The sequence below is a fragment of the Chiloscyllium plagiosum genome, chromosome 16, assembly GCF_004010195.1.
Source record: "Chiloscyllium plagiosum isolate BGI_BamShark_2017 chromosome 16, ASM401019v2, whole genome shotgun sequence".
NCBI classification, from domain to species: Eukaryota; Metazoa; Chordata; class Chondrichthyes; order Orectolobiformes; family Hemiscylliidae; genus Chiloscyllium; species Chiloscyllium plagiosum.
Genome location: NC_057725.1, coordinates 62,611,687 through 62,623,849, shown reverse-complemented (window position 1 = coordinate 62,623,849; position 12,163 = coordinate 62,611,687). Strand labels below are relative to the sequence as shown.

The 12,163-nt window shown below is 42.0% G+C and overlaps 1 protein-coding gene across 1 annotated transcript; it reads left to right on the top strand.

Moving 5' to 3' along the window:
- Nucleotides 1–231: 231 nt before the first annotated feature.
- fjx1 (four-jointed box kinase 1) lies at nt 232–10,469 on the top strand. The gene has a single exon (XM_043706262.1). It carries the CDS (start codon nt 3,064–3,066, stop codon nt 4,180–4,182), a length of 1,119 nt encoding a protein of 372 aa, XP_043562197.1. The 5' UTR covers nt 232–3,063; the 3' UTR covers nt 4,183–10,469.
- Nucleotides 10,470–12,163: the final 1,694 nt, after the last annotated feature.

Below are 12,163 nucleotides of genomic sequence, written 5' to 3'. Positions count from 1 at the left end.
TGGTGGATTGATGTGTACAGGAACTGGATGTCTATGGTGAAGATGAGGCTTTGGGGGCCAGGGAAATGAAAATCTTGGAGGAGGTGAAGGGCATGGGTGGTGTCATGAGCATAGGTGGGGAGTTCCTGGACTAAGGGGGAGAGGACAGTGTCAAGGTAGGAAGAGATGAGTTCGGTGGGACAGGTGCAGGCTGAGACAATGGGCAGTCAGGTTTGTGAATCTTAGGAAGGAGGTAGAATCGGGCAGTGCGGGGTTCACGGACAATGTGGTTGGAGGCTGTGGATGGGAGTTCCCCAGAGGTGATGGGGTTTTGGATGGTCTGGGAGATGATGGTTTGGTGATGGAAGGTGAGGGGGGCAGTAGGACGAGGTGTCTGCGAGTTGGCACTTGGCTTCAGCAGTGCAGAGGTTGGTATGCCACATGACTACTACACCTCTGCCACTACTCCCACCCCTCTCCCCCCGACTGTGGGTTTGATGGCGAGATTGGGGTTGGAGCAAAGGGAGTGGAGGGCTGCACATCATGAGGGAGGGAGTTTGGAGAGGTTGACACGGTCAATGTCACGTAACAGTTTGAAATGAAGAGGTCAAGTGTGGGTAACAGTCAGGCATGGGGTGTATAGGTGGATGAAGTGTGTTAGAGATGGTAGAAGGAGTCCTAGGTAGGTGGGCGGGTGGCTTGGTTGAAAAAGTGGGCATGGAGGCAGCGGAAGAAATGTTCAAGGTTGCAGTGTGTGTCGAAACTCATTAACCTGAGACTGTGGGGTGTTGGAAAGAGGACTGCTAAGCGCGAGTTGGGGAGATTGGGAAAAAGGGTTGCTGAGTGAGTGTTAGGGAGTACGTGTGCGCAAGTTGTCAGTGCTTGGCAAGCCTCTCTGGCAGTATGTAATAATGTAAATTGGAAATGTCAGCTATGTACAACAGACGGCGCTAGTCTAGGTTTCGAGTTAAAACACTTTGGAGAGGGGAAATTAGGTGCGTTACTCTGATCGGAAATGATCCGGATGAGACTGTCTAATTCTGACATTGGCAGTGAAAAGGTTTATGCTGCCTCAACTCGAATAAAATGTGTTCGATCCGGCTGACGAAAGTTAGCACTGAGCGTGTTAACAGTGAAACTGGAGGATATCTATTTTCCACAGACATCTTGCCCGCAAATCAAACTGCAACCTGGAATTATCAACACTTCATCAAAAGCAAAACAAGCCTGGGCAGACCAGACCTCTTCCCGCTGTCTTTACCGGGCCTTTAAGTAGGTTGTTACTGGAATGAAACATTCCTAAATTTTCTCCAATTTTACAGGGCGCCCAGACATGGTCTCTCATTGACATTTACAGCTTAAAAAATAATTTGTATATGTAGAGAACCACTTTATACAAGTCAGCAACGAACTCTGCATGCGAGTTTGTTCTGCTTGAGAATAGTGGGTATAAATTTTGTATACGAGCAGGTTTGTATGCGTGCGTGTGAATGTGTGTATAAGTGTGTGTTATTCCTATCAGTTGAATGTGTTTAACAATGAGAGTGCGTGTGTCTTTGTGTGTCTGTGTGTGGTCTAGGACTGTCTGCGCAGTGGAATTTGCCGAAGGACTTTGTTAAATTCGGGGTGGCAGAAGACATCCGAAATAGATAAAGCTAAAACAAACATTGCCATCTCCAGGTTCTACGAACCAAATTGGACTTTCCTTCCTCGTTATCTGGTTTGGTTACAAGTATGATCATTGCTTCGTTGTCAGCCTGCTGTCTGCTTAATAATGCACAAGGCGGGTAGGAATTGGTGAACAGAAAAGGAAATTACGTTACTGAGAAAGATGATCTTACATCACAGAAGGGGATCACCGAGAGGAGGGATGAGGGCGTTAAATTGCCCAGTGAGTGAGTGGAAAAGTGAGACAGGGAAGGGGAAACTTGGGATTGGAAATGAGAGATATGGAAAGAGGAAAGAAGAAACAAAATCAGAAATTGCTGGTAAAACCCAGCAGGTCCAAGCAGCATCTGTGGAGAGAAAGCAGAACTAACGTTTGGGCCCGGTGACCCTTCCTCAGAATGGGAGAGAAGAAAAATTGGGGAAATGAGAATAGAATGTGGGAGAAAAGTAAAGAGGGAAGGGGGAATTTATTCGTTGAGAGGGAGGAGTGTGAGGGTTAATTACGGGAAGAAGAGGGTGTTAATCCTGAGGAGAAAGAGATGGGCAGTAAGGTGGCTCAGTGGTTAACACTGTTGCCTCATAATACCATGGACCCCGGTTCGATTTCACCCTCTAGATGCCTATGTGGAGTTTGCACATTCTACCCGTGACTGCGTGGGTTTCCACTGGGTGCTCCGGTTTCCTCCCACAGTGCAAAGACGTGCAGGTGAGGTGGATTGGCCGTAGAAATGCAGGGTTACAGGGCTAGGGATGAAGAGCAGGATGCGCATAGGAGGGAAGGTGTGAACTCGAAGGGCCGAAAGACCTGCTCGACACTGTAGGGATTCTTGAGAGGCTTAATTCTAGGAGGGATTTAATCCGCTGAGATGGAGAGGTGGTCAACGCATTGAGTGATTACCTTTTGAGCAGGAAGGGGTTAAACTGAGGGAGGGGTTTAAACCCACTGAGCAGGAGGGAGGGGTGACGCCAGTGAGGAGGGGAGGGCCGGGAGCACTGGGTTGAACGCGAGCACTTCATTGTGTGCGAATATCCACCGACCCGAGAGCCTGCCTCGCTTTTCTCTCAGCCGGGACTGGCTGCTCTTTTAAAAGGAGTTGGGCAATCCCAGCCTCTGATCACATGGTGACTTGCTTCAACAACAGAGTGAGAGCAGAAAGCGATCGGTGCCTGAGAACTGAGTGGCCGTCTTTGCAAGTGGCTGGAGTGTGTATATCTGTGCGAGAGAGAAGAGGACGAGTATCGGGCACTGAGCTCGGAAACCCCCGCAGCCAGCAACCGGTCCCCTCGCCTCTTCTTGTGTCGGACGGCGGAGATGCGAGAGGATGGCCGGCCGGTCGGCCGGAGCTGGGAGCCCGGCTTCCAGGCTGAAGAGGTACCGAGCTCTTGGGGATTGACGAGGGGCAGGGAGACGGCACCATGAATCCCCCTCTTTTCACCGGCCTGGCCGGGGTGAGGTTGCTGCTGGCCGCCCTGGCTCTCCTCTTTCTCCCGGCTGTCCTCGGCGAACCCGCCTCCAGCGCGCCGAGCCGAGCGAAAAGTTTGCGAACTCTGCTCGCCGTTCCCGCGGTGCCGAGTCGGAGGCCCCCAGCCGGAGAGGTGCTTTCCCAAGATGTGTTCTGGACCGATGGCCTGGACCGCTCTCCGGCCGCCGGTTTCTCCGAGTTGCACGTCAAGCGCTGGCAGCTGAAAGCCCGCTCCTCCCGCCTCGTCTCCCTGGACCCAGGCTGCGGTAGGTTGTCCAACAGGCTGGCCAGCTTCTCGGATGGCACCAGAGCCTGCCTCAGGTATGGCATCAACCCCGACCAGGTGCTTGGCGAGACTCTCTCGTTCTATCTCTCCAGGCTCCTGGGTATCCGCAATGTGCCGGCCCTGGCTCTATCTAGGGTCAACACCAACGTCGAGCAGTGGCTGGGGGTCAGACGCGATGTTCAAGACTCTCAATGGTCGGATAAACCCATCGTCAGTCTTACCGAGTGGATCAGTAACCTCAGCGACGTGGTGACCCCGCCATCCCTTCGGACAGAAGGAAGGACGCTGTACCCCAGCCTGGAAGACCTCGATAATGTGACCAACCGAGAGCTGATGGAGCTTGTGCAATGGTCAGACCTCATCCTTTTCGATTACGTGACCGCCAACTTCGACAGACTGGCCAGCAGTCTCCTGAACCTGCAGTGGGACTCCAGGGTAATGGAGAGGTCGACCAATAACCTCCACCGGACTGCGAAGGGGGCTTTGGTTTTTATCGACAATGAGGCGGGACTCGTCCATGGTTACCGGGTGCTGCCCATGTGGGACCGGTACCACGAATCACTCCTGAAGACAATCTGCATCTTCCGGAAGGAAACCGCCAGGAAAATCGCCGAGCTGCACAAGTCCCAGAATGTTGCCCAGCAATTATTGGATCTGTACAGGGTAAATGAACCCCTGGCCTCCCAGATGGGATTCCTGTCTGAGGAACATGCTCAGATGTTGCAAAACAGGACTGATCGTTTGTATAAACACATACTGCAATGTAAAGCTAAATATAGTAAATAAGTTTTCATGGCTGTTTAAATTTTAGATCTTGTTCTACAGTTAACCACCTCCTCCGACACCACCCCTACCCTATGTTTTTGATTGCAAGGAAATCGTACTCCAGCCATATGGGTGATATTAACCAATAGACCACAAGGAGGTGCTCTTGATAAAAATTATGAGAGATGTCTCTGGATAATTCTATGGACAATTGATAAACTCCTGGCCTGAAGGAAGGGAAATCTAAATTTGTATGTTGCAGAGGACTGGAAGCAATGTGTTGAGCAGAAGCTGGTTGTGGATGTGGGCTAGCTGGGCCTGGCATGATGAAGCAGCGGCAACGTAAATCAGAAGAATGGGAGATTCTTATTCAAATTGTGGACACATAAACATTCTTATTGTAACTTGGTTTTATTGTAACATCTTGGAAGTCAAATTCGTAACTTAAAACAGCTGCCAATTTTAAACTCAATCCCAACTTTGAGTTGCCAAGTTGCTTGTGTCGCCCACTTGTAAATTTAATTCTTCCTTGCACAGTTTTAAACTGAGTATACACCATGAATTTGTTGTTCTGGAATTACTCTAAACAAAATAAGACTCTGTTTCCTTTTAGTTACTGCAATGTAGCTGCTTCCCATCAGGTTCTACCACATGCCTAGCACATAAAAGTGACAGATGATTATCTCAATGCAGTTCTCACCTTTCTCTTGCCTGATTCATTAAGACAATCCAGATAGTTGCAAGTCCACTATTGTGTAAGGAGTCACACATTTTAAAGTTAAAATATAATACATATTGCATTACAAATTGTTGATGGTAGATTTTTAAAAGTAGGAATAGTCCATTTAGTATCTTAAGCTTGTTTGCCATTCAGTAAGATTAGGGCAAATCGGCATATTAATTCCATATCCCAGCCTTTGCTCCATGTCCTTTGATACCTTTAACAAAAAAGGCTAATCATGTTAGATTTTCATTGGCCCAGTCTTTTGGGGGAGAGTTCAACTTTGTACTAAACATTGTAAAGAGAAGTGCTTCCTGATTTTCCTGCTAAGTGTATTAGTTCTTATCTTAAAATTACAGGCCCCTTATTCTGAATTCCCACATTAATCATTAATTGCCAGCAATCCTAAATAGTGTTAAGAATTGTTACTGCATATTTGAAGCTTGATTGAGTAGCCTGGGTTCACCATTGGAATATTCAGTTATTGTATGAACATAACACTATCAGTTCTAGTTTCATTCAGTCCAATTGAAGCCCACTTTTCTCTCTCTCAACTTGACAGACAAGAAACAATTGCTCTTGGCCCATCTGTGCCACATAGTAGAAAATAATTGCTAGTGCCTGGGTCATGTCATGAAACAGTGAATCTGTTCCAGGCACTGGAATATTAAAGTGTCAGATTAAAAGGGACTGTCTTACAAACTCAAAGAAAAAGTTGCCCATCTCAGATGCATATGCGGAATGGAATGAAAAATCCATATTTACCACTAGTTTGATTTTTGATACATGTTATATTTTTTAAAAACCTAACCAAGAAGAAATGGAACACCACAGGAAATAAATTGGGAATTTAAAATAGGAAAATGTACATTTCCCTTCAGAATCTTGCAGCAACGATGTGTAAATAGTTATTTTGTGGGTGTCACTAGATCACTAATAATTAAATCCATCCAAAAGATTGCAACAATTTCTAGTTTGGAGAGTATATGAATCATAATAATATTCTAACTTTTTGAATGTGAAGCTTAGTCTATGTCAAACAGAATTGACTTTGGTTATAACTGTGACCAGGCTTGTCTCTCAAACCGACTAATTTCTATTTGGAAATATGACCAAGCACTAATGCAGCCAGCATCTGCCTGACACAGGTTAGGTCCAGTTTAGAAATGAGACAAATGCATTGGTAAGCAGGGATTAATATTTTAAAGAATTGCACAAGAAATAGTGGAAAATGAGAATTGTTTTTCAGAGAGGGTTGTTAATTTTTTTTGTGATATGTAATGGAGTGTTGGAAGTAAATACAGTAGGAGCTATCAAAAGGCACTTAGAGACTAATTTTCAACATTATGGGAAAAAGTTGGGATTTGGGACCAAATTTTACAGCATTTTTATTTTTTAACAAAAATCCCACATGGTTCTTCTATGTTGTATGAATCTATGATATGGAATTAGTTTTGTTTCTAATTGTGATTCGGATCCATCACTATCTAAAGGGAGCTGATAAACAATCAGACATGTTGTAACTGAAGTTCAGGCTTGTGATGGCTTCTTGTGACCTGTGAATCTTAATTGAGTATCTTTGAAATGCTCAGAGAAATTAATTGATCAATTTGTGAAATATACAGACGTGTAGGATTTACTTAACCATTGGAAACTTTGAAAGCTTGAATGTACCAGAATCATGCAAGCAGGCAAATGAATTCTGTAAAGAGTTCAGAAGTTGCAGTATGCTGTCTATACACATGTGGTACTTATTAGTCCAGACAAAGTAATCTAAACTTAAAGCAGTTTTTAAATGCTTAAAGTGTTGACCAGATTTCCGATGTTTCAATGAAAACATTTGGTTTAGAATGAATAAATATTAACTGCTGCTTTGAGCCTTCAATAATTTGACCTGCTCATCTCAGTATACGAATTGAGTTGTTACAGTGTGTATAAGGTGTTTACATAGGCTTACATACCACATACAGAAACAGACTATTCAGCTAATCATTCTACATTGGTATTTTAAATATGTTAGAAATGAGTAATGACAGGGTCAAGCCTCTTGCTTGTAACTGTGCTGATAGTCTTGTGATTTGTTTTGTTCAGGGAAGGGCGATTGAATGTGACTGGATAGGTTGCCACATGCTAGATTATGGTCTTAATATAAAATGAGGAACCTTCTGGTTTCAAAGCAAATGCCTGACAGCATGCTCCATGTTTTTTTGTGTTGACATTCAAGGCAGCGAAGTTCCAAGGAAATGGCTATATACCACCTGTGTCTAAAATGAAAGCCGTCTGTTTCACATTGATGCTGCTTCTCAAAGAAGACATTGTAAAGCATATAGTTTAGAGGCAAAATGCAAGTCATTTTAATAAATTAATGTTTTATATTTTAATCATAATCCAGCTATTTTAATTAAATCTGCTATTTCTACTGGTTAGACACGAGCAGTTGAGGAATAATGAAGCTGTAAAGCAACATATCTAAATGAAAATGAGATTTTGAAGCGAATAGCAAACCATTAATCTGCTATTTACTGTTGTATATTGATTGTCATCCATAAAGAAAAATACTCTTCATCTTTTCAAAAGCCATCCAATCCAAACTGTTAAATAGAAGATGCTATCTGTACATTTCCTCGTATCTCTCAGGCAACACCTGATTAAGCAATTTTTGTTTTAGAATTGCTGTCAGATACGATCTGAGTGGAGATGATTTGTGTAGCAAGTTCTTTGTCTTAAGTGGCACCCTGAACAGATCCAGTCATAACCATGTGAAGTACAGAGCAAAATAGACTGAAATACCAATACTTGTGCAGACAGCAGTGACAATTTTATGGTCATTTTGTAGATCAGAGTTCTCCATTAAACTTCGTGTTTAGTCTTAGCTTCCATCAAAATCAATGGGTATGAATAATTGGGAGTGAGGAAGCATGGGTGGGTGTCTCCATTTTAAAATCTACAACATATTCATTAAAACTGCAGTACACTCTATAACCTCATGGACAATTTGGTTGATAATTGACATGATAGCTTCGTAACTGCTCCATTCATATTAAAATTTTATTATCTCTTAAAAAATATTCAGGAAGTTTCTCAGGTGGAACAATAAGTAAACAAATTACCTTGTGTGGTACTAATGATACATACCAGTGTCTATAATTCAGTGTTCAACCTGTGCTGAATTATCAGTTTCATGCCAATACCTTGATATTTTTAAACATACCTTCCCATAGCCTTGGCCAGATTTGGCACAAGCATAAGTGTCTTTTAAAATTTAATATAATTTCCAAGTAAAGTGCAAGGACTATAAAATGAATCTTTGCACAGCATTCCAACAAGGTAAACATTGCTCTTGGTTAAACCATACTCAATGTATCTGTCATCTCCAGATAGGCAAGGGCAGAAAATGTGGGAGGACAAATGAGTTCTAAGGATGTTGTCATACATGCTACCCCTTTAAAAACATTTAATGGTTGCTGTTCATGACATCCTACCTTGCCCGCCCTCTAACCTCTGCTCACACACATACTGTCACATAAAACTGTCCATGCAAGGTATAATTAGCGCTCTCCAGGTGAAAAGCATAAGAAAAACAAAAATGTTTTCTTTGTCCCTCTTCTGTATCGTGAAAAGAGAAAGCAAGTGAAAGTGGTAAGAAAGAATATGAAAAATTAGTTGCTCGGGAGCACTACGTGTGGGCATGTGGATGAGATCTGGGATCTTGTGACAGTAATTGAGTGTAGATTGTGCCCCCACCCCCCCAGTCCTCACAACTAATTCAGAGGACAGATGGGTGGTATAATGTACTTTACTGTATCCATACATCCTTCCTGTAATTACACGCACAGTGCAGTGGTGGGAGGATTACATTATGGAGCAGATGAAAGAATATAAGCAGAGCACACACTAAGAATTACATACTAAATGGAATTTTCAGCATAAAAAGACTTTGAATGGTCTATATCTGTGATTATGCTTTGCATATAATGTATATAAATAAATCATAAATGTGTCTCCTTTATTCAGTTTGCAGAAATGCAACTGGGTTATCTGTGGTGTGGATATATTTAAGAATGATTATGGGTGAAGGAATGGGATATGATTTTGTAATGGATGCTTTCTGTGGCACTGCCAATCAATGACATCTGCTTGACTCGCTCTATTATTTTCTTGAAAAACTCTGTAGTATTGTTTTTGCTCACATATTTAAAGTGTGACGGTTACTGATTAAAAAGAAAATCTTTTGCTTGATTATCAAAAAAGCTGATGTGTTGGTTGCAGACCTAAGCCTGAAATTTTCTGTGGTGAAACCTCTGGAATCGCAACTCATATCAATTACTTTTTTGAAGACATATTTAAAAATGGGGTCAGATTCCAATTCAATCTGACTCTGCTATGGCAAGGAGTAAGTTGTGAGTCAACAGCCGAGGAGTTTGTCTTGTGTACTTAGCCACAAGAGTGGAAACCATTTATTTTAATTTATTGGCAGAATCTATTAAGAATTTGAAAACGCGTATTGGTTCTATAATATACATTTGGTTTTTGTTCCTCTGATGGTAATGTATTGTTAGCACAGCGTATGACTGCACCAATTCTATCCCCTACTGATTTATTGCAGAATAGGTGCCTGCACAGTGCAAGATGGATGCAATATGGAAGGCTTCATCAATTCAGTTCCTTTTCATCACATCTTGCCAAACATCCATTCCAGATATTCTTCAGTCTTTGAATGGAGAATCTTCTACAATCAATAGCTTAAAACTGTATTTCCCTGTCCTACTTCCACGGCTCAACTAGAATTGATATTTCAGTCATTATACCATGTTGCTATTTTCAGTCTTTCACAATTCCAGGACATTTCCTAAAGATTGAAGAATATAGGTTTCTCTAGTTCTTGGTAATCAAATCCTCCAGCACTAGGAATCAAACTTGTGGCCCTTCTCTGGGTGACAGTGTTTACTGTCTTGAAATATTCCTAAGGTCTACTCCACCTCATGGATACTCCAAACTAGATCTAAAAGTGTCATCTCACTTTAGGAGGATTTTCTGTGGTCACAATGTTAGCAACATCATGAACATTATGGAAAGTTTTTTTATGTTCTGGTGAAATAATATTAAATTGTAATCTTTATAATTTTATTCAAAATAGTGCTCAGATGTCACCAATGCATGTTGATTGTTGAAAGTCCTTCTCCAACAATTGAATAGCTACCACTTCAATCTTGAAGTCTCCAGGTCACTTTACACAGATTCAGAGTGTGGTGGATTCCGCAATGTGTAGCTGACATATGACATCTTTTACCAGTCTATCTACACACCGCTCAGCACCAAGCCCTTTCTTTAATGAGAAGCCGTTTATATTTGAAGTCTGTGGCAATGTATAACTTTTACTTAAATTTCTGCAGTGGCCATTTGATGTCAGTGGAAAAGTGAAACTTTGTTTATTATTCACAATTGTACAACATTTCTCTAATGCACCTTATATTTTGTTAATACGTTTTTAAGGATGTCTGAATTATTGTATTAAGATATTGGAAGGCTTTATCAAACTAAAATGCCACGCATTAAAATAAAAGCCCATTCCTTTTGTCATTCTGGACTTTGTTGCCATCAATTCTAATTTATTTGAACTAGGGATTTGAGCACCCTGGGAAGGCCAGTATTCGTTGCTTATCCCTAACCATCTTTCAGAAGGTAGCAGGGACTGCTGCAGACTAGCTGGTGTAAATACATCTATAAAGCTGACAGGGGGCTTCCAGAATTCTGAGCAGTTGCAGTGAAAGAACAATAACTTAGTTCCATGTCAGGATGATAAGTGACTTGGAGGGAAACTTGCAACCACTGGTTGTTCTCATGCTCTTGCACTTGCCCTTTTGGTGACAGAGATTGCAGCTTTGGTACTATTTGGGGAGGCTTCATGATTTGTAGCATGGCATATATGGTCCACAATGCTGCTAAATTCATTGTCAGAGAAATGAACATGTGCTTGAATTTGCAAGAGCGAAAATAACACCTAAAATGTAATTCCCAGAAAAAAAAGTCATTATTTCGATCATTGGATCAGAGCAAAAGTAAACTGCAGAGATATTTTTATAGAGGGTAACAGAAAGAGGGACATAGCTAAGTGTAGTTGAACAAAGGACATTACAGTGGTTACAGATGGATTACAATGAATGTATAAGGATGCACAAGGCACAAACATGTCAGCAGATCTCCCTCAGACATAAGAAATAGGAACAGGAATAGGTCAGTCGGTACGTTGAGTCTGCTCCACAATTCAATAGGATCCTGATTGATCCAACATTCTTTGCATCTATTTTCCCTGTAATCCTTGATTCCCTGATTGATCAAGAATCTATCTACCTCAACCTTATAAATACACAAGGATTCTGCCCCCACCATTCTCTGTGGCAAGGAGTACCAAAGGCTCAAGACCCGAAGAGAAGAAATTCCTCTTCATCTCAGTCTTAAATTGCACCCTTTTATTCTGAGACTATACCCTCTGGTCCTAAACTCTCCCTTGAGGGCGACTATCCTTTCAGCATTTACCTTGTCAAGCCCCTTAAGAATTGTATGCTTCAACAAAATCACCTCTCATTCTTCTAAACTCCAGTGAGTACTATCCCAAGCTGTTTAGCTGTTAACCTGTTAACAAAAGAGGTGAAAACACAGAATAAATCTCCCTCGATTCTTTCAGGGAGTCCAAAAGTAAATAACAATGAACCCCCGCCACCCCCCCCCAACCAGATGGGCACCATATCAAAATCAAAAACAAATGAAAAAGTAGAATGAAACATACAGAATCTTATTAAATCAAAATGGCATAGTCCAGGCCAATGATACACTCCAGCCCCTGTAGCGCCACTGGTCTCAAAAGGCTTCAACTGTGCCGATGAGACCACGTGAAGACATTTTTGGGGATCATTCTAGCCAACCTTCTTTCAACTTCTTTTCATGAAATGATATCTATCCTAAAATAAGGGCTCCAAAACTGCTCACAGTACTCCAGATGTGGTCTCACCAGCACCTGATACAGTTTCAGTAAGACTTCTCTACTTTTACACCCCAACCCCCTTGAAATAAGGACCAACATTCCATTAACCTTCCTGATTACCTGTTGCACCTGAGTGCTAGCTTTCTGTTTCATGTCAAAGTATCCCCAATTCTGTTTGCATGGCAGTTTACTGCATCTTTTCTCCAAATAAATAATATGCTTTTGTTCTTCCTTCCAAAATGAACAACTTCACATTTTTCCACATTTTACTTCATTTGTCAATTTTTGCCCATATATCT

Excerpts from the sequence above, each read along its gene's own strand:
- fjx1 (XM_043706262.1), top strand. The coding sequence starts at position 3,064 with ATGAATCCCCCTCTTTTCACCGGCCTGGCCGGGGTGAGGTTGCTGCTG.